The following is a 23,077-nucleotide window of genomic DNA, read 5'->3' as shown; positions in this document are numbered from 1 at the left end:
TTGAGCGATAATAAGTAATATGCCAGAAGCTGAAGTGTACAGTGTGGTTAAGCTTTGACATATGTGCACTGTGAAACCATTACCACAGTCGAGATACCAGATTTAGTCCTCATCACACGGTCTTCCCCTATCGCCCAGGCAGCACACCCTCTTGCTCTCCTCACCTGCGGGCGTCAGCTCCCTGCAGCTGGAGAGGAGTCTGATACTTTATTGCCTACCTTCTTTTATTGGAAAAATTGTTTTGGGATCGATTTATTTTGTTGCATGTCTCAGTAGTTCCTTTTTATTGTTGAGTAGTGTTCCACTGTGTTCTGTTCTGTCCCACTGTGTCCCGCTATGTCCCCTCGTGTTCTGTTGTATTCCACTGTGGGCTGTACCACGGCTGCCTTACCCCTTCACCCAGTGGGGGACAGTTGGGTTGTTTGTGTTGTTGGCCAAGACCAGCAAAGCTGCTGTGAACCTTTATGTACAAATCTTTGATTGGACAGAGGCTTTCATTTCTCATGGGTAGATATCTCGGAATGGAATGGCTGAAGTGTATGGTGGGTGCATGTTTAACTTTTTAAGAAGACTCTGAACTGTTTTCCGAAGTAGTTATACCATTGGACGTTGCCATGAACAAACAGTACGTGGGGGTCCCGGTTCCTCTACATTCTCCTGACACTGGCGTGGTCATTGTGTTTAATTTTAGCCATTCTGAAAAGTGTGTGATGCTTTCTCATTGTAGTTTTAATTTGCATTTTTCCAATGACTAAAGATGTTGAGTCGAGCGCCTGGGTGGCTCAGTTGTTAAGCGTCTGCCTTCTGCTCAGATCATGATTCCAGGATCCTGGGATCCAGCCCCGCCTCGGGCAACCTGCTGGGCGGGAAGCCTGCTTCTCCCTCCCCCAGCCCCCTTGTGTTGCCTCTCTCGTTGTGTCTCTCTCTGTCAAATAAATAAAATCTTCAAAAAAAAAATTATCTTTTTATCTATTTGTCTGCCATCCTCTATCTGCCTTTTTCAAGTGCTGTTTAAAATGCTTTGCCATTTTTAAAATTGAGTTGTTTTGTTATTGTTTTAAGAGTTCTTTGTATATTCTGAACACAAATCCCTTTTCGGATACACGATTTACACGTATTTTTTCCTCCATCTGCAGCCTGTCTTTTCATGTTCTTTGCAGTGCTTTTCAAAGGGCACAAGTTTTAAATTTTGATGATGTTCAATTTGTCTTTATATATATATTTTTATGGATCATGCTGGTGTCATGTTGAATAAATCTTTGCTCAACCCAGGGTCACAGAATGTTCTATATCTTTTGGGAGTATTACAGCTTTACATTATACATTAGCTCTATAATCCACTTTGAAGGAGTTTCTGTATATAAAGCAATGCGCGGGATTCTTTTTGGGGTGTGTGTGTGTGTGTGTGTGTGTGTGTTTTCTTTTGCATGTGTGTGGCTTATCCACCTGTTTGAAGCACTGTTGTTTCCACACTGAACTGGCTTCCACTTTTGTGGTTGTTCATGTAAGTGTTGGTCCATTTCTGGACTGAATCTTGTCCCTGTGGTCTGTTTGTCAGTGTTTATACAACTACCACACCGTCCTGATCACTGTAACTTTATAGTAAGACTCAAAATCAGATAGTGTTAATCTTCCAACTTTGTTCTTTCTCACAGTTGTTCATTGGTTCTGGGTCCTTTGCAATTCTGTAAGAATTTTAGACTCAGCTCAGTTTCTACAGAGAAGGCTGTTGAGATCTTGGTTGGTATTGGATTGAATCTATAAGCCAGTTTAGGGAAAACTGACGTCTTCACAGTATGGAGCCCTTGACCCAAGAAAGCTGTGTATTTCTACACTATTTAGGCCTTCTTCAATTTGTCTCTGTGGCATTTTGTTGTAGCTTTCAGTATATAGGTCTTACACGTCTTTTGTCAGATTTATTCCCAAGCATCCTGTATGTTGTGATGCTGTACCATTTATGGTATTGTTTTAAATGCCAGTTCTTAATGATCCTTGCCTGTGTAGATACATGGTGGACTTTTGCATATTAAACTTGTATCCTGACAAATGGTTGTGCTCTCCTTTTAGTACGAGTAGCTTTTAAAAACGAATTTCATCATTTTCTACATGGACAATGGCGTCGTTTGTGAATAAAGACAGTTACACTCCTTCCCTTTTCAGTATTGATCCGTTTTATTTCTTTTTCTGCCTTATTGCTGTTGGGTCTCTGAGGTTCCCACGTCTTGCCGGCTGTGCCCGGAATTCCGTGCTGTTGACTTCTCTTTACGTAGGCTGCTTTCCGGGGTTCTGTTTGCCATGCGTATCCGCATGAGCTGATGGCATGTGCCCTTATGAACAAAGAGTGGGCTTGCTTACTGTTTACTGTGAAAACAGATTACCCAGGTTCCAGGGTTCCTTTCCCATGGCGCTCATGCCCTCTGCTGTGTCATGAATAGTCCTTTCCGTGTGATCCAGGACTCGGCTGTGTACCGCTGGCATCCACGAAACAGCGACAGGCTAACTTGCTCACTTCTAGGTGGGTAAAGTCAGATCTCCGCGCCGGGGCACTGTCCTCACTAACACCTCCAGATCGGTGCTGAGTGGAGGTGCTGGGAGCAGACATCCTTGCTCTCTCCCTCATCTCGGAGGGAGAGTGCCATTTTCTTCCCACGACGAGTGACATTGGCTGGAGGTTTTTCATTGATGCCCTTTATCTGGTTGAGGAATTTCTCTTCTGTGCCAACTTGGCTGGGAGTGTTTCATTCAGGAATTAGTTTGTGTTTTGTTACAGGTTTTTTTCTCTATTCTTATGTGGATTTGTTTTCTTTTTAGTTTGTTAATAGGGTGTATTATATTGATTGACTTTCAGGTATTAATTCAACCTTTCGTTCCTGGGATTAGCCCTACTTGGTCATGACGTATTATCCAGTTTGTATATTGTTGGATTCTAGTCAAAAGTCTGTGAAGGATCTTTGCATCTAGGTTAATGACAGTTACTGACTGTACTTTTCTCTTTATTTATTTTTTTTAACGATGTTATTTATTTATTTGACAGAAGAGATCACAAGTAGGCAGAGAGGCAGCAGAGAGAGAGAGGAAGCAGGCTCCTTGCTGAGCAGAGAGCCGGATGTGGGGCTCGATTCCAAGACCCTGAGATCATGACCTGAGCCGAAGGCAGAGGCTTTAACCCACTGAGCCACCCAGGCGCCCATGTACTTTTCTCTTTGAAAAAGTCTGTCGCATTCTGTGTTAGAGTGATCATAGAATTAAATCCTTCCTCTTTAGTTTTTTAGAAAAATTTAGAATAACCAACTTTTTAAATGTTTGGTTGACTTGACCAGTGATGCCATCAGGGCCTGGAGTTTCTTCTTCGGGAAGGTTTTTAATGAAAAATTCTATTTCTTTAATAGATATGGATGCATTTATATGTTTCTTCTTGAGTGAGCTGTGGTAGTTTGTGTCTGTTAAGAAACTTACCCGTTTCACCTGAGTTGTCAGATTTACTGATGCAACGTTGTTCAGAGTATCTCCTTGTTATGCTTTCAGTACCTGTAGAACGTCACTCCTCTTACTGATCCGTTAGTTCGTCTTCCTGCCCTCCTGCCTACCAGTCTGATTAGACGTTTATCGAGTCTGTTGATCTTTTCCAAGAACTTGTTTTGGTTATGTTGAATTTCTCTATTGATTTTATTGGTTTTGCTTCCTATTTTCTCGATTCCTGCTCTGATCTTTATTGTTTCCTTCATTCTACTTTTTGTTTTTAAAACTATGAAGAGAATGTGTGTTTGTGTCTACACACGTGCGTGTGTGTGCAGTCTGTTGATGACTTTCTTAAAAGTTGTCAGAACTGTCATTTTACGTTGATCGAGGTTAACATACAAATCCTTGGAACTTTTCCATAGTTCATCTGAGAGCAGTGTTTATCCTGTGTGTTTAGCATTTTTTAGACACTGGAGTTTGGAAGAAAAATTACAGCACCATATGTTTGCCCAAATGGTAGACATATGCAGGAGTGAACGATTACTCACGAATGATGACATAACCAGGGCCTTCTTGACGGTCTTCGTTCTGGGATGTTTATGTTTACGATGTCAGGGCTGTGATCAAGCAAAAGGGCACTACTGAGATGCTAATGCCAAGGTTATATTCAAAGTATGATTTGGCTGTGGGGTTTCATTATGAGAAAGGATGTTGGTACAGCGAGACTGGTTTCCCCGTGTGGCTGCTGGAGCTGGTCTGGTCTAGGGACACCGCAGTCCCGTCCCTTCTGTCTGTCTGGCATTCAGAGGAGCTCAGGCGGTATCAGGCCCGTGGGGCTGCTGGCCTGGTGAAAACAGGAAGAGGGGTCTATATAGCGTCGTCTCAGCTTAGTGTGGACCTTGGCGATGAAGGGACAGTGGGACGGTGGGGCCTCTTCCACAAAGTGACCTGTGATGCTGGGCGCTTCGCAGCACTCAAATTCTGACGTTTCAGAAGTTTCTGTGGTGCTGTTTAGAAACACTGACACCTCAGGAGGACCCTTGCCCCATCACACCCCTCACGCACATGCACACAGCGGGTGGGACTCAGTGTGTCTGGGCAGGCACTTGAGTCTCGTATTCTAGAGGTTGAGAAATAGTAACCTGGTAACCAGGACCTTTGATGTGTGGTTTCTCCAGTGTTCTCTAACATGTAATCCTCAGGATGATAGCATCTGCCTGTGGCGCTCACAATTCCCCCTTGATGGAGACGTGCTTTTTTTTTTTTTTTTTAAGATTTTATTTATTTGTCAGAGAGAGAGAGAGAGCACACAAACAGCACAAACAGGGAGAGCAGCAGGCAGGGGGAGAAGCAGGCTCTGCGCTGAGCAGGGAACCCCATCTGGGGCTCGATCCCAGGACTCTGGGATCATGACCCGAGCCGAAGGCAGATGCTTAACCCACTGAGCCACCCAGGCGTCCCATCCCTATTCTCTTCTAATGTTCTCTGGGATTGATTCACTTTTAATCACTATTTAATTAGAGCTTTGTCAACTCAGATCACAGGCCTGGGACCCTCACAGTTCCTCATGTGTGAGTGAGAGAGGTGTGTTGTGTTACTGAGATGGTGAAATGTGACATTGACTGCTGCTCTCTTTCCTCCTCCCTGTGGGAATGTGAGAGACCTGTATCTTATTTTCCAAATCTCATTGCCTTGTGGCACTTTTTGGCATCCAGGTTCTGTGGAAATTCTGTTGCCCGTTTGTGGTCAGTACAGTGAGACCAACCATTATATGGTTTTATAGTTACAGAATTTTTGGACAATTTCTTGTACAACCAAAACACCTATTTTTTTTTTTAATAAGATTAATTGTTTGCTGTGTCATAGGATGATTTGGCAAACCCATGGCTGTTTCTGCTAGAAGAACGAAAAAGACTTGACCCATCTGTTGGCTGACATTTATCTAAAAGTACTCGTGTGTAGCCAGGTTGTTTTACCTTCAAGAGAGGAGGCAGGGTAGGGTTGGAAATTTGAATCTTACATAAGATACTGCTGATAGTTATTTTATTTTTACTATTTTAGATTTTATTTAATTATTCAATTATTCAATTATTATTATTTTATTTAAATAAGTCGATTATTGTCTTAAACGCATACTGGAGGTCATGGGCTCTGTCCCGCTAGGTGGCAAAGCCAGAATTGGTTCATGCATTTGGTTTTTCAGCAGCCGCAGTAGGAGGGACAGAGGCATATGAGGAGTTCTTTGTCGTGGCGGAAGGTTTGCTGTAGAGTGTCCCCCGGATCTCTCTGTGGCAATCTTTCCATCAGCCCGAGGTGGTGACATATTCTCCGGGGCCGTGAGCTGCCTCCCCGTCAGCTTGAATCTGAAGGCTTCCTTTCTTTCCCTTCACCTGTCACCTTTTTTTCTTCCCTGTCATTCTATTCAATCCTGTGCAATTAAGGATGATTAGGTGTTAAGATGAAGCAAAATTAGAATAAGCTAATTACTAATTGCTCACACCCAAACCGTGAACGGAATAGACAGATGCAGTAGACGGGAGGAAAGTACAAGTGCCCCGTCGTGAAAATATAATTACTCACCGTGGGGATGTTGGGGGCGGGGCCGGGGCACCGACCCAGGGGCCGCGCGTCCCAGAGCATCTGGTTTCTTTAAAACACACATGCGTGCAGATGCGGGCACGTGGGACCTCGCAGCCTAGCTGTAAGAGCCTCAACGAAGTATCTTCAGCAAATTAAATTGCTGAAGATACTTCGTTGAGACGTCCTGGGGTTGAATAGTAAATAAACTCCAGGTGCAGCCATTCTTGCTGCCTTTTGGGGGAGAAATATTCCTTGGGCCACCTTCTAGAAGCCCAGACCAGTGCATGAAAATTAGGATTGAAAAATAAATTTTTTTTTAATATGGAGAGCCAACTAACTGACACAGAGGTGATAGGTATTGAGAGAGACCTCTGGGGTGCTTGTGGGTCATTTAAGTCTTTTTCTTTGATCGCATCATTCTGGCAAATAAATTGCATCCTTTTCCTTTTTAAAAATTTTTAAAGATTTTATTTATTTATTTGAGAGGTAGAGAGCGCAAGCAGGGGGAGCAGCAGGCAGAGGGAGAAGCAGGCTCCCTGCTGAGCAGAGAGCCTGATGCTGGACTCAGTCCCAGGACCCAGGGATCATGACCTGAGCTGAAGGTGGGCGCTTAATGGACTGAGCCACCCAGGTGCCCCACATTACTTTTCCTTTTACTGTTAACACTTTGAAAGACAGATGATTATTTTTAATTTAGCTAATTTTAGGACAGCCTAAAACAAACCTAAAAACTGCTTTGTTAACCTAATTGGCTCGTTGCACCCTAAGTGTAGTACTCCCCATCATGTTTTTGTACAAGTTACATACCCGCAGGGAGTAACTACGTGAGGCTATTTTGATGCAGTGAAAATCCAAAGGGATTGCATTTAACATGTATATTTTTGAGATCCAAGATAATGTGTGTGTGTTTTTTTAAATGATGTTTGTTCTTTTTATTTGAAATGTGTCCGCAAACAACCAGCTGCTCTTTGCGACCTGCCCCTTTTCTCAGGCTGATTTATGCTTATTTACAGTGCAAGCTCCGTGACCTCAGGGTCAGCATTTTTGGTGGCAAGCTTTGGACATTTCCCAGCATTTAATTGGAATGATTCTTTGCCTAGCCCTGAACATGATGACCTTGTTCCTGTCACATAATCCTTTCCAAGAAGTCTCTCTTTTTAGAAAAGTCGAAATGTTTTATAAGCATTTGATTTTTGTTACCAGACGAAAGGTTTTAACACTTCATTGAAACATCTCACAAGGGGTCTTGGTTTTAGAATATGTCCCCACCTCCCCCCCAAAAAACAGTTAAGATGAGATTGCCCTTGACTACTTGGTGTAGGAGGTATGCTTACTTCTTCTGGAGAGTAGGGATCTAACAGACTTGGTAAGACCGCACACCTCAGGACCATCCTGTCTATCCTGTCTCCATCACACGGCCAGGGTGGGTGGGTCGGGGAGGGGGGTCCTGTTGGAATTTTGCCTTGTTTCAGTTTCTGGATGTTTCCGACAACTGTTCCACCCTCTGCCCAAACAGTGCCTCAACTCTTAGCTAAGGTTTTTATTTTAAGGGAGACCTTCTTTTCTTTTCTTATTTATTTATTTATTTGCCAGAGAGAGAGAGAGAGGGAGAGAGAGAGTGCATGCAAGCGAGCACAGGCAGACAGAGTGGCAGCAGAGGCAGAGGGAGAAGCAGGCTCCCAGCCGAGCAGGGAGCCTGATGCGGGACTCGATCCCAGGATGCCGGGATCATGACCTGAGCCGAAGGCAGCTGCTTAACCAACTGAGCCACACAGGCGTCCCTAAGGGAGACCTTCTTGAAAAGCTGGTATTGCGTTGGTATAGGTCAGCATGAGTGTATCATTTAGGTGACTTCAACCCGAGAATTCAAGGCACTGTGCCGAGTACTAAGCAGCGTCCAACCCGGTTCTTGCAGATGGTGGTGGAGACGGAGAAGTACAGCATCTCCATGAAGATGGCGTCGCCCGAGGACGTGAGTGACGTGCTGGCCCACATCGGCACCTGCCTGCGGAGGATATTTCCTGGCCTGTCCCCAGTGTGAGTGCTCGGGGGAGGGGCGAGCAGAGCAAGCGCGGCTCCTCAGGGCTGTGAACGAGCGGGCACTTCCCTTCCCGCGTCCTTCGCTCGTACATTGGACGGCAAACCCTCCCTCGGCCCTTGTGTCTAGGGTTCCTTTCACCTCTGCCCCCAGGACCGAAGCAGAAACCTTTTCGACCCAACTTGAGACGTACGTACCCTGGTGGGACCGGGGGCTCACTGCTTTGCAGAAATGCATCAGGGAGAGTACTCATGGGGGCCAGAGGCTTCCTTTTCCTTGACTTTTCTTGGCTCTTAGTTTTCTGAAACACGCGTTAGGAATATGAGCGAACGGTGTCTGTGCATGCCCTCCTGGTTCTTTGCTAAGGGCTTTTCATTGGGATTCTGTGCTTGGGTAAGCGAGTCTGTCCTTCGGGAGGGTGTGGGTCGTTGGGAGGGGGTTGGATGGGCGTAGGTAAAAGGCAGAGAGATGCGCTGTCAGAAAGCTCCCTAAATTAATAGTCCCTAGTGAAAATACCTTCCCGCTGGAGGGAGATGGGGCAGAGTCTAAAAATCCCTCTCCCGGGGCTTGCTCTGTGCGTGGAGGCCACAGAGCCTCACAGGGACACACGAAGATGGTGAGCTGTGCACCTTACTGCGTGGGAGCCGGAAGGACATTTCAGGGACTTGCCCTTCGTGGAGCGTGTTCTTTCTGTTGCTCTGCCTGTTAATTAAGAGGCAAAGCAGAAAAACCTAGCCTTGTGTACTTGAGCTTTTGGGGCGTTTGCAGGTGGCTTGGTGGGGATGGGGCTTCCTCACAGTCTCTGGCTTTCCGAGACCTGCTAGGTTCTTCTGACAAACCTGTGCGGGGCTCTCTCTTCTCCACCTCCTGCCAGTGCGGGGGGGTCTGGCCTGCGCCTTCTGGCCGTTCACCCAGGGCTTCCTCCTCTCTGCGCCGTTGGGCTCCTCACACTTCTTGGGGAGTCTGACTAGCTGGTTGCAGAGGGAGCGGAGTGTCCGTTGGCCTCATTCCATGGCACGGAGGGGACAAGGGGGGCTGCCGCCCAGCTCTTCCCTGCCTGGAATTTCCAGGTACGAAGCCTGAAAGGCAAACTCCTGCAGTGTGCAACCGTGCACACATGCGTGTGTGTGCATGAGAGGCGCGTGGGTGCAGGGATGCGGGACAAAGTGAGGCATGATGAGTGGGGAGGGGGAGATACCCAGAAGGAGAACCTTCTTGAAGACACCAGAGAACTATCTGGGGTGATCGCGAGTCAGCAGTGACTACAGCCTGTCCTCCCTTAAAGGACATTTACTAACGTGACTGTGTACACGAGCTTCCTTGTAACTTCCTCGCTCTCATCCCAAATCAGCACCGATGAGATCAGAAGATTATTACACTCAGCCTTATTTAGCAAAGCCTCATACGACCCTCAGAGCAACATGCAAAATCGCTTTCTTTAAAATACAGTTTTATTTACCTAGCATTCTAGGAGTTTGGAGGGAATTGCCAGTTTTTGGCTTGAATTTTCCCATTTTTCTTCCCAGAGGAAATGGTCTAAGGAAAGTGTCGGAACTCTTCTCTTCCATTTAACTTCTTTTTTTTTTTTTTTAATTTATTTATTTGAGAGAGAGACAGTGAGAAAGAGCATGAGTGAGGAGAAAGTCAGACGGAGAAGCAGACTCCCCATGGAGCTGGGCGCCTGATGCGGGACTCGATCCCGGGATTCCGAGATCATGACCTGAGCCGAAGGCAGTTGTCCAACCAACTGAGCCACCCAGGCGTCCCTAACTTCTTTTTTTTTTTTTTTTTAAAGATTTTATTTATCTATCTATCTATCTATCTATTTATTTATTTATATGACAGGCAGAGATCACAAATAGGCAGAGAGGCAGGCACAGAGAGAGAGAGAGAGAGGGAGAGAAGAGGAAGCAGACTGAGCAGAGAACCCGATGTGGGGCTCGATCCCAGGACCCTGGGATCATGACCCGAGCCGAAGGCAGAGGCTTTAACCCACTGAGCCACCCAGGCACCCTTCCATTTAACTTCTTGTTGAAAGGTTCGGGCAGCAAATATGAACCAAACATTGAATAATGAGCTCCATTTCCAGGGAGGCCTTCGCTGAGTGTATGTTAGTTTCTAAATCCAAAGCCCCAATCTGAGCCCTTCTGTGTCCTGGCTACACAAGGACGTCCCCAGGCACCTGACACGCAATGCATTCCAGCGACTCAGCAGGTTCCCCCCCAAACCTGCCCATGTGCGACACTGCATCTCAGTGGCTCGTCAGTGCACAGTCTCTCGTTCAGTCGCACAGTCTGACCCTTTCCGTGCCTGTCTGCTGGTCTGCCCCTCGTCTGGCTTCTCCTCTCCACTGAACCCTCTGTGGTTCGGAGGGTCTCAGTCTCCTAGGGCAGCATCATTTTTGCTGCTGTCTCAGTCTCCTGTCCTTGTCCTTGCAACAGGTCTTCCGCATGGCGACCGGAATGACCCGGTTGTGTTGATGCCTCGTAGGCTGGCGCAGCCGACCACTGCCATCTGGACCCATGATCCAGCCTGTGTTCGAGCGCGTCCGCCTCTCCTGTCCTTGGTGCTTTCGTACAGGCTGCTCATCCAGACACACTCCCACTCCGAAAGACCCAGCCCGGTGTCTGAAGAGCTTCTTTATTCATGTTTCTGTAGAACTTTCTGAGCATGTCCCTATGCTAGCACGTTTCTCGGGGTACAGTCCTTTCTTGATACATTTAAACTGTCAATATTTATTGGGTTTCACTGTGGATGGCACCGTGCTAAGTGTTGGGGTCCACGGCCCATGTGGAGTTTACACTGGGAACTTGCGTTGCTTGTATAGGGAAGCAGACCCCTATACTTCACTTACTTACTTAAACTTACTTAAACTATTAGAAGGAATAAAATTCTGTCTGCCAGGGCCTCCCTGTGGCCACGATCCTTGGAACAGACCCCACAGGAGAGAAGGAGGCCGAGGAGGGCAGGGAACGTTTCCTTCTCAGACCTGCTTGTGCTGTCTGTCCTGCCTGGACCAGGGTTGGAGTCTTGGAGGGGCTGAGAGAGAACCAGGGCGTCTGGAGTATGGGACTGAGGAGAGCGCAGGTGGCAGGCGGTGACTGGCCTGAGAGGAGACTGGAAGCTGGTGCGGGCCAGTGGGGCGGGGGACGTAGATCCTCGTGGGAAAGAGCGCGCAGGTCAGCCCTAGCTTGCGAGGAAGCCCCGGCCGATTGCAATTTGGGATGTGACCTGATTCGTGATGCTCTTTACGATGATGACTTTTGCCACTGGGGAGAGCAGAGTGGGAAGGGGAAGGGCAGGAGCGGGGAGCCGGTGAGAAGGCGGGTGGGGAGCCGCGGAAGGGAGGGCTGCGGCCGTGACATTAGAGACCAGGATGGGAGGTGGGCGGTGGAAGGTGAAACGTGTATTCTGGGTCCGGGGCTGGCTGGTGGATTTGGTACGTGGGTGACAGCAGTAAGGAAAGGGACGACCAAGGACGGCTCCTAGGCTTCTGGATTAATAACTCAGTGACTCGTGCTACCTTGCAGGGAGGTGGAGAGGGCTGAGGGTAGGTGTGGGAGCAAGTTTTATTTGGGGGGAGAAACAGCCGAGCATTCTGTATCCGGTGTGCTAAGCTCGAGATCTAGGACATGGCGGGATGTCAGATCAGCAGGTATATATGTGATATGTGGGGTTGGGGCTTCGGGGAAAGGTCCGGGTCTGGAGACGTCGCAGATGTGGACGTCATTAGTGTAGAGTCTTGCTTGCACGACCGTTTGGAGATCATCCAGGGAGAGAAGACATCTTGAGAAGGATGACAAGTGTAAGGGGAAGAGCCACGAAGGGAGTCAGACAGGATTCCCGGGGAAAACCAGGGCCTGGGAAGAGCCTCTGAAGCAGGGAGGGGGTGGCGGTGGAACAACTGGATGTGGACCAAGCCCAGGGCGGAGGGCTGCCCGGGGAACCGGGCGCGGTGAAGTGCAGCCCCAGGGTTGCGGTGGGGAGAGGCGGCCGCCGTGCTGCTGGGATGGGTTCCGAAGGGAGGAGGTCGATGTGGCACCTGCGGGAAACTTGGTAGAGACATTCAGCTGCGAAGGGGACCGAGAGGTGGGAAGTAAGGAAGGAGGTCCGAGAAATTCCAGGCGGTTTCTGTTACATGCGGAATGGGAGATAGTAAAGCGCACGGCTGTGGCCGGGGGACGCTCTGGTAGAGAGAGGTTGTTGCTGGAGATCGCGGTAATAAATCCACAATGTCCTTGAGAAGGGATTGAGCCTTGAAGCCTTGAGCAAAGGCTGTGTTTTTTATTCATCTGAGATCCCTAGTCCTTGGCACAGACCAGATACTCACTGAGGATCCTCATGCTTACCGTGTGCCCAGTGCACCGCCGGGCGGTGTGACACGGGAGCCGATGGAAGTTGGAAGACCGTGGGCCAAGGGGACACAAAGCCGATGAGTGGGTGACAGGGCCTACGGAGGAGGTGGACGGGTGTGGCTGGCTGAGCGGAGCCCCACCTGAGAAGCGGGGAGAGGACCCAGGCCGGGCGGGGGTTGCGGGGAGGGTAGGGAAGCCACCCACCCAGGAAGGGAGACTGTGACTTAGAACTTGACCTGGCAGAGAATTTAAATGACAGAAACATACTGGACTTTTACTCACTTTCCTACCCGCCCTGCGCAGTGAGCTTGTCCAAATAAGCCTGTACTATTTTGTGACTTGCACGTTCCGCCTTTCCTCTGGAAGTTCCTTAGGTTGTATTATGTGATTTTAGCAGGAGAAATGTAATGACATCAGTCCTGGTTATCGACCAGGGAGCGGGGAGACGTAGGCCTTCAGATCCTTCTCCAACCCTCGTGTTCCCTCGGGTTAAGGCGGTCAGCAAGGGAAGTATTTCCTTGACGTAGATAATGGAGAACATGTCCTCAGTCGTGTCACACATCCCACTCATAGTAAGCTGGAGAATAGGAAACCATATTTGATATAATACCATATGTTGACTAACTGGAATTAAAACAAAAATTTAAAAAAGAAACCATATTTGGAATCTTCAGCCTGGCTTGAATCATTTGTCTCATCAGATACATTACCTGGGCCTGTGATGGGCGCCTTGGTCCCCCGCCCTCCTCTCCTCGCTTGCGGAGGGCTGCTAGGGCCGGGTGGAGAGAGAAGCATCTGATGAGTGGACGTCAGGAACCGGGACAGTCCAGGGGACACACACGGCCAGGGCAAGTCTCCGCTCAGATAATCAGTTCTTGGAGAGTCCAAGTTTGACTGCCTAGAAATGAAACTGTATCTGCAAAGGTCTGCATTTCTGCTTTTACCCAAATATAAATCTTGAAAATGATATCCGTGATCAAAATCAAACTTACAAAAACAGGATGTAAATAATCTACAATGTGTAATCAGTCCTCTTGACTACAGTCAAGAGAATGCAGGTAGGGAAAAAAATGAGGAATTTTAATAAAAATTAAATAGTCTCGCCAGGATCCACTCCTCATGCCCCCTCCTCCCCCGGCCCATACCTATATGCTACGATGTTTAGCGCTTCCTCTTTCCTTCCCTTAGAAAATTACATTTCCCTCCTCTCTTTAAATAAAATTTATTTCAAAATATGGTGAGAATTTAAAGGTGCCAGAAGAAAATGTAAGTTAAAAAAATCAAACCGCTATTAGCATTGTGTTGTGACCACTCTCATCTTTGCTGGGCGAAAGTAGGTGTCCTTGGGGGCCTGGCCTCAGAGAGGGACACTGAGTTGCTCGGGAAATATCTGTAGTAAATGTTGTTTAATCCGTTTTCCCAGAGGGGTCCGTAGTGGCATTCCTCTTCAGGAGGCTGTTTTGTTGTGGCCTTCAGCTTTTCTAGTATTAAGAATCTTGGCTGTTCTCCAGAACCAAGTGAGATTCTTTTCTTTTTCTTTGCCTTTTTTTTTTTTCCTTTCAAATGTCAAATTAAGTCATCAAGACGCAGTAGACTTCATTTAGAAAGTGTTCACTAAAGGACTTCCTCAGGCATATGTACGTGAGTGAGAGGTGGCCCGCTCCTTGGGAGTTTCCAGTCTGAAGCAGCATAAGAAAGTTCCACAAACAGTACAGGGAAGGGAGGGAGGATCCTCAGATTTCAGAGAACGGAAAGTCACGTCTATCTTGAGACGCCAGGAAGATAGTGTACGATTTATACTTGCTTTCCTTCTTTTTTGGAAGAGGTGGAGGGTGTGTTGGGAGCGTTTTGTGGGGAAGTAGCGGGAACAGGTGCCTTTGGGAGACAGGTGTCTGCCTGGCACAGCCCTAATTGGGAGCCCGCAGATGTCACTGTGAGCGAACGCCTCAAGGAGGGGTACCGGGGACAACAAAGGCTCTGGAATGTTAGAATAAAATGGTAGTCACACTTCAGGGAGCAGCGGTCCTCGGTGCTGCTTATGAACATGTGCGTGGAGAGAGAGGTGCCACTGGAAGGTGTCAGGTTGTCGGGATGCTTGGGTGGGGATGAGACTCTGGGCAAGTGAACTCCCATCTCAGCGCCTCAGTGTCCTCATCTGTAAAATGGGAATAATGCCGCTGATACAGGGAAGGATTAAATTAGCTCCTGTAAATTGCTTCAGAAATTTTATCCGTAGTACAAGGTGTTGTGGTCCATTACCCAGCAGCATCAGAAAGGGCAGAGGTTTTATGTATGGGAAGTTGCTTTGAAGTTTGATTTTTTTTTTTTTAAGATTTTATTTATTTATTTGACAGAGATAGAGGTCACAAGCAGGCGGAGCAGCAGAGGGAGAGGGAGAAGCAGGCTCCTTGCTGAACCAGAGCCCGATATGGGACTTGGTCCCAGGACCCTAAGATCATGACCTCAGCTGAAGGCAGATGCCCAACCGACTGAGCCACCCAGTCACTTCCTGATTTTTTTTTTAATTATATATAGCATTTCTCTAGTTTGATTTTGTTGTTGTTATTGTTAAATGTACTTAATAACATCCTTTGTAGCTGACAAAACAGTAACCTTCTGGCACGAGCTTTTACCCTAGACTTTCAGCATCCCTGGACCTTCTGGCACACTTGTGACACATTGAAAGTCAGCATGTTAGGACCAGGTTTCTTTGCTCCCGTAATAAAAATGGTGTTGCAGATCCCTTTAGGAAGTCAGAGCCAACTGAAGTGCTTTGAAAAGGTGAGGTTCCTGTGAAGAAGAGTGGCAAAACAAGAGTTAATGTAAAAACAAAAGAAAGGTGCTTTCTTGTCTGTCTGCTTTTCTAAAACGGAAGCAGCGTTTAGTTGGGGTGTGGTTTGTGGCAGAAAAAAGTGTGGTTCTGGAGACCACTGCCTTCCTGCAGAGGAGCTTTGGAACTGAATTCTAAATACATCAATTAAGTGGAGTAAAAGAATTTACAGATTTTTTTTTTCGTCTCAACCATTTATGCATGAGATTCGCCTTCAGGGCTTCTGGCCGGTTTGCCACCTGGTTCGCGGTCCCTTGGAGCCTCGTGTACATCAGACCCCTCTAGTGTAGATGTTCTAGATCCAACGCTTCGGGACTGCCTGCAACCTTGGGTCATGACCCGTCCATCTGTCTGTCTGTCAGGATTTTGGTGTACTGCTGTGGCACGTCCTCTGATGGCAGATCCTTTCTGTCCTTTCTGTCTGTCTTTCTGCACACAACGCACCCTCTTGCCCTGGGTGTGTAAGTGTGAGCGGTGCCCTGTGTCGCACGCACATAGACTCCTTACCACTGTTCAGCTGCAGGAAGAAACCAGCGTGGGTCAGCAGCAGGGTCCCCCTCCCCGTTGCTTCTGTGGTGTGTCAGAGCCTGGACATTAGCCACCCTCTGGAAGGTTCTTAACCACTTTCTCTCTTAGGTAAATAAACACACCTGTTTCATGAGACGTCTTCATAGTTTCTTACAAAAGAAAGAGGGGAACTGGCACAGAGCTGGGCTGCAGAGGGAGAGGGAGAAGCAGGCTCCCCACTGAGCAGGGAGCCCTGATGGGGAGCTCGATCCCAGGACCCTGGGATCATGACCTGAGCTGAAGGCAGACACTTAACCAACTGAGCCCCCAGGGGCCCCCAGACCGATAGGTCCAAAGACGGGTTTTGAAGGTCAGGAGGCAGCTTCCACATACACATGTCCCTGCTGGCTGCTGCTTCTCTCGCTCTCCACTTGACTTGTCCTTACCCCCGAGCAGGAATGTCCGGTGTTGTTTTTGGAGCAAAATTGAGGCTTTAGTTTCTGAATCAGCCGTGAGGAGTCATCCGTGTCTCCCTGTAATCCTAGACTGCCACCTTCCTATTCTTGATCCTACCGGTTTCCTGCCAAAGAGATTTGCCTTATTTTCTCCCTGCTTTTGGTGAACTTAACTTCAACCTCTGTGTCATTGAAACAGCGTTATGCCACAGCGTCCTGCTGAAACGAAGCAGGAATTTCAGAACACGCATGTGACCTCAGAGGAAGTCCAACCAGAGTCTCCTTTGGTGTGTCCAGCGTTCACTTAGATCACCTGTGTCAAAGTTTGGGGTGGCTTCTGATGGCGCTGCTCTCTCTTTGCATAATACCTGGTTTTGCTGTCTTGTAGCCGGAGATAATGCCGTGAAAATTCCAGAATGATAGTGTTGAGCCAAGATGAGCCATTTCAAAAGGCCAGATTCTGTAATAGCGCTTTTCAGCGTGACTGTCTTCTTAAACCCTCATTCCTCCCAGATTCAGGACTTTTAGGATAATAGGACTTAATCATGGGTGTTTTCAGGTGAAACCGAGAAAAATCATGCCACACTTGCAGACCCCGTGCGTTTCTGCAGGAATCTGAAGGCGTTCATGACATTTGATATCCGTTGGTTATAGGCAGTTAGGGTTCAATCCTAAAAATTGCAAAGAAGTAGACATATTTTCAGTGCTAGTAGAAAGTTGGTATTTACATGCTTTGTTATGTACTTGAGGTTTCGTCTCCGAGCAGAACGAGGCCCCTGGTCAGGATCTAGCCTGTTTTTATCTGGAATCCATCCCGTGAGAAAGTGGAGTTCCCTAGAAACACTACCTGCTAGTCCTCTACAAGGTGGTTGAGATGCGTAGTGATGACTGAGAACATCCAGTGTAGCAGAAGTGCTTTTAAATCCTTGCAGGAAGGTGAAAGTGTATTCAGGGTAATTGGGCATCTTGACATCACTGCTTTGCACCCAGGTCCTCCCATGATCCCGGGCACCTCTGACCCGCCGACACCCTTCCGCACACCCCATGCCCTCCTCCCCTCCTCCCCACTTCGCTCTGGAGTGCCACATGCGAGCCCTCAGCCCTCATCATTGCCTGGAACAGCACTTGCTATTCCCTGGGTACAGTTCCTCATCCCGCCCGGAGCACAGCCCCTCCTCTTTTCTCTCCTTGGAAGGACCAGGTCGTCCCGGCCATACATCCCTTGGCTTGTCCCCTCCCATTCCCGAGCTCCCTGCCTGCCGTGTCTGGGGCTCCACTTGGGCCCTGGCAAGACCCTCGCGTCCGTCGGTCCTGCTGTTCTTCTGGCTCGCCTGCCTGGAAAGCCTGTAGCCCCACCGCGCGCCAGCTGCCCCCTCTTTCCGCATGTCTGGGCTGCAGACAGGGTCCCGCGGGGGGTCTGCTTGGCGCCACCGGCAGCTCCTGACCTTCGCTGTCCCTGGGTTCTGACCGGTCCTGGGGGCTCCTCTTTAATGTCCCAAGTTGTTTCCCTATTTCTGAAACCTGCCCCCCACCCCGCCCTACAGATACCAGTCTCCAGTGCCTGTCTGACCATCTCGGACACCCTGTGGACCCTTTCCGTGGCCCCTCGTTGCCCTGAGAACAAAGCCTGACCTCTGAGATCAGACATCAGAGTTTCTCTGTGACCTGGTTTCGGTGTAGTTCCCCGGACAACTCGGTCACCTCCTCCCTGTCACACGGCATCTGCTAGCTGCTTTGAGCTACGTGCGGTTTCTGGTGGTGAATACGAGCCTTCTCATCTCCTTGAACTTGCTGGCCCTTTATCTGCACCCCTCTCCCCGGCTCCTGGTCCCCGTCCACTGGCCCCCAGATGGAGTCTTCATTCCTCTCCAGGTTTTAGCATAGATGAAGCAGGTGCTGGAGAGCATTTCCAAACCCCCGGCCCCTCCGCTGCTGTCTCCCCACCAGAGAGATTTTGTGCCCTTTCTGCTGCCATGTGCTTCTCCCGTATTACAACTTCTCCTTTTATACTGCCTCTTTGTTTGTCTGGTTCTTGTGAGAGACTGCTCACTGGGAACGCGGGGACGGTGTCTGTTTTGTTCACAGTTGTATGCCAAGTACCTGGTAGCTGGTCTTGCTGCACTGTAGACATTTAATAAAAATTTGGGGGTGAGTTAAGGGATTCATAAGTTCCTCGTTACTTGATTCCTGGGAAACATGTAGGAGAGCGTCGGCTAACATTTGTCAAGACTTCACCAGGCACCAGGGATGGTTTTGATAACTTCACAGCTATTAAATTCTTTCTTTTGCTGTTAGGGTAGGTCCTCCCATTTTGCTAGTTCTATGAATAATGTAACTCTGGGGGTGGTTGACTGTGCCTTTGACCATTACCCTGTCCTGCGCCTGTGCCCCAGGACTTTGTTAGCTGGGAAGCTGAGCACGGGGGTGGGGGGGGGCTGGGTGTGGCTCCCTGAGGGGAGGAGATGGTGAAAGGAACATACTCTTTCTCGATGGCCATTCATAGGCCGTGTTGCGGACAGAGGAGATTTGTATTTGAATTTTTTTAAAAGTTAGTGATTTATATTCAGCATATACCTGATCTAATATCTCATTCAACGGAACATCATTTTCTAGCTATTCCGGTACAATCCAATCTTACAAAACAACTAAATAACATAGACTCTGCACCTCACTGGCTAATACCCTGAGCTTACAAAAGGGATTTCAAGACACAAGTTTATTGTTAAGTTCCTGCAGATCTCCTGCTTCTTAGTGCTCAGAAAATGGAATTATCGTCACCAAAATGGAAGTGGCGTCCATCTTTGTTTTTAAGAAGGGCATGTCACCAAATAGATTTCTGGGTGCAGTGCAAAAAAAAAAAAACAACCTTGATGTTTGAAATTCATTGTTACCGTTGGTCTTACAGGCGAATCATGAAAAAAGTCTCCATGGAGCCATCTGAGCGACTGGCCAGTCTCCAGGCTCTGTGGGACAGCCAGACCGTGGCCGAGCAGGGCCCCTGTGGTGAGCACGCATTTTAAAACCAAATTATAACTGGCTGCGTGGATGTCCGCCTGCCAGGAAGTTACGTCTATTCCTAGTATCCTCCTGGAAAGGCGCAGTTGGTTTGAAGGTGTAATTAGCACCACACAGACTTTGGATTGGTGGACGAAAGTCCTATATTTAAGGGGTATTGAGTGCTGCTGTGTACTTACTATACAACGGGGAGGGGAGAGTCTTTGCTGTTTCCCAAACAGAAAGAACAATCGGCATTGTCAACAGCGGCCATATTTAAACTTTTATATCTTAACTTCAGAGAAATCATTTAGCCAAAGACCCATCACATTTCTGTTGTGGGTTTCAGGTGGATTTTCTCAGATGTATGCCTGTGTTTGCGACTGGCTCGGATTTTCATACAGAGAAGAAGTACAATGGGTAAGTGTCTATATGTGCACACACACACACACACACACACACACACACACGCCTGGAGAATAAGCCAGTATTTACCAGCTTACTTCTCCCCTGCTCCCACCCCAATTCATTTTTTTGCTTAAAATCTTCCTCAGGTTCCTTGAAAATCTGTCTGTGTCATTGTCTAATTCTCGTTGTGTCCCTCTTCCCCATCCTCTTTGTGGACTGTTTACATGATTGAATTCTATTTCAAATAGGATGTGGATACAATTTATCTGACGCAAGACACCAGGGAATTGAATTTGCAAGACTTCAGTCATCTTGACCACAGGTAAGCTACTTTTGTCTTTTACAACTGTAATTGTGCCTCCAAAGCTGTATTTCTCTGTTGGTGCTTATGGACATACGTGATCTCCAGAAAATCCTGCTACAAGGGAAGTCAGGAGACTCTAAGCATCTCTGAATCCTGCCTTTCAAGAGATAGTTTCAACTGTGTGCATTTGGGGCTGATGTGCATGTGCATACCTCAAATCCAGAGTTTGTAGTTAGAAACTGTGGAAACATAATTCTTGAGTTCTTGTACCAGACCACGGAAGTCCGTTTCATCATCTGCCCTGTATATATGATACAGTATTATTTTGCCTGATTGTCCTGAGAACATTTTTCTAAGAGGAAGTTTTATGCGGCAATCATAAGAGATGACTTTTTGTTTATAATTTCTTTAGGAATTGGGGATTGCTTGGGTACATATGTGCATAGATTGGTGGAAATCCATTTCGCCAGTATCTGCTTTGTGAAAACGACAGTACAACTGTGAATCGTGTTACACGTTATTTGAGGGACCTGTAGGTTTGAAGATCTTGACTTGCGTATACTTAGGGCTGGGGTTCGAGAGGCCAGGCCCCAGAGAAGCAGCTTCATTCAGTCCGTCCCAGTGCTTTCTCCCTGACAGGGCTGAGCTGTGACCCAGTGCCTTTGCTGGTGCTTTATCCTGGGTTTCCCCATCTCCTACACCCTGGATATCCTGTTCCTAATTTTAAGTGGCTGGTGTCAGTCCTACCCCAGTGAGCCTCTGCCTGGGAAATCTTCCATCCCTGTTTGGATTTGAGAGAGAGAGAGAGAGAGAATCCTGGGATTCCGGCTGTCCCTTTTGTGCCGGGCGGACAGTCGGGGTTGCAGACCTCATTGTTGCTCCTTCTTACCCACCAGCATCTTACCCCGAAAAATGCCATTTCAGGGTATTTCTCCACCTCTGGCAGGGAAATCCAGCACCAACAGGGCGAACCCCCAAAAGCTGAAGCCAGCTGAACTGAGCAGAGAACACGTGTGTCAGCTAGATGGGGCTCGTGTCTGCGCGGTGGGTGTACGGAGGGCAGAGAGACAAGGTCCGCTTGGTCTGTAGTTGAGGCCAACGCCAGGTGCCCACCGCCCCTGCTGCTCAGGCTCGGCTCTGCTCCCTTCCCGTGGAGCAGGCAGCTTCTTTCCTGCTCAGAGCTGCTCTCCCTTTCCTGCAGACGAGGGAACGTCCTGCTCCCGTTCAGGCTTGCCTGTTTCCTGGGTAGCACGTGAAAAGTGAACTGAGAAGGAAGAAGGGAAAATATTTGCTCTGCCAGCTTTTCTACAATAAAAACAGAAAGTGGAACGTAGAATAAGATGACTGTGAGTAGGCTTGCCGTATCAGAGCTCAGTGGTTTTGGCCCCGGGATCCCTTTACTGTTCTTGAAAACAGTTGAATTTCTGTTCATGTGGGTCTATCTTTTGGTCCTGATCATCCTAGAAGTTAAAACTAAAATTAAAAACATTGATTAATTCCTTGAAAAATGCTCATAAGCCTATTACATGTTGCCATCAGTACCAGTTTTACAAAAAATAACTATTGTCCAAGACAAAAAATGAGTCAGCCGCGAGAATGCATCCGTTTACCTCTCTGCCGCTGGCTTTAACTCCTGACCTCCTAGAAGACCGCTGCGCTCTGCTGTGGTTCGTGGCACAGAGTGAAACACACGAAGAAAATGCAGACTCAAGCAGACACGTAGTTACCAAGGGGAGTGTTCTGAATCCCCTTTTCACTTAGCTGGGGCTACGCAGGAAGAGGTGGTTTTCTGACGGTCAGAGGTAGGATGGAATCGGAAGCCGTTCAGTGAACATTTTTGATTTCATGACATTAAAACGCATCTGGTCCTTCTTGTACTTTGATGGGTCTTACCCTTAGATGACTGCGTAGCATCCTGCATTGGTCATTTAGAAAATACTGGTTCGCGGAGTTATGCCTGGCATCCGGGTGTTCTCTTGTTATACAATAGGGAGGAAAGAAAACCTCTGTCAGCACCGCCGAGCTTATCCACAAAGTCTGCAAGTGTGGCACGGCTGTCAGGCTCACCATGGCAGATAAAGGTTTCCCCCAATTCAGATTTTTTTCTTTAAAGATACAATTTCACCATTCTATAAAATTGACTAAGTGCTGTCAGGTGATTTCCTTGACGCGACCACTAACTTTTCACGCCTTAGAGAAAATACCTGCCAAATCCCAAGTCTCCATAACTGTGTTATGTCATTTTGTGTGTGTGTGTGTGTGTGTGTGTGTGTTCATGAAAAAAGGGACCTAGTGCTGCTTCTGACTCTATCCCGGGAACACCTCACCTGACACAGCGATCCCCTTTGGTGCGTAGAGGAAGCATTTTGGGCATACTGCTGTTTTGTCCTACAGGGGTGTCGTCAAGGGCCGAGAGTACCTTTTACTCCCCCAGAAAGGGCTTTCTTAAATGAAACTGGCACGTGGTTAAAGCAGCCGGGTGTGCGGTGACAGAGAGTATAGTAACCACATCCTGGCTTGGCACTGCTGAGGCACGAGCCGCTTCCTCCTGTCCCTTCTCTACCTGCCATGCAGACGTCTCCACGGTGTGAGGGACAATTTCTTTTCGTGTTACTATGAAAATACTTCTGAACTTGTGAAGCCCCTGAAGGCATCTCAGGGTTTCCATGGGGTCCGTGGACCACAGTTGGAGTAAGCACGCTGTGTGGGGCAGCTTGAGGTGTTTCTCCAGCTTTCTTTGTTCCCCCCTTAATGACTTTCACACCATTCATAGGTTCTGCATAGCGGCAGGGCTGAATTTTCCAGCTTACCCGCTGTACTTAATCTGGTGACTCATCTGTCACCCGGGGGAAACTGTATCTAGGGACGCTACTGATAAATACAGTTACTTGACATATGCAGAACTGTGCACAATCCTACCCGCAAGTGAGAAGCCTTGTCAAAATATAGAGTCTTCCTGCAGATCTTTCCTCATTTCTTACCTGGAGGATTTTCAGTTTCCCAGTAAACACTGCGTTCGTAAATCATCCACTTTTTTTTACCTGATTAAGGGTTGGATGGCTGTTTCTCATTACTGAGACTTCAGATGAGAAGGTGGGACACTTTTTCTGTGAAGGACCAGGTAGTAAATATTGTAGGCTTTATGGG

At 47.9% G+C, this 23,077-nt stretch overlaps 1 protein-coding gene across 1 annotated transcript in view; it reads left to right on the top strand.

Annotated features, from left to right (window-relative positions):
• The window catches only part of LOC101686371 (F-actin-uncapping protein LRRC16A), a 265,401-nt gene that overhangs the window by 109,235 nt on the left and 133,089 nt on the right, over positions 1 to 23,077 (top strand). The window contains 4 exon segments of the mRNA XM_045068435.1: positions 7,955 to 8,076; positions 19,130 to 19,227; positions 19,568 to 19,638; positions 19,875 to 19,948. Coding sequence (XP_044924370.1) covers positions 7,955 to 8,076; positions 19,130 to 19,227; positions 19,568 to 19,638; positions 19,875 to 19,948 — 365 coding nt within the window.

This window comes from Mustela putorius, unplaced genomic scaffold, assembly GCF_011764305.1.
Source record: "Mustela putorius furo isolate JIRA1106 unplaced genomic scaffold, ASM1176430v1.1 tig00003907_pilon_pilon_pilon:0A:0A:0A:0A, whole genome shotgun sequence".
NCBI lineage: Eukaryota > Metazoa > Chordata > Mammalia > Carnivora > Mustelidae > Mustela > Mustela putorius.
The sequence above is the reverse complement of the archived record's forward strand: the minus strand, read 5'-3'. Positions and strand labels throughout refer to the sequence as shown.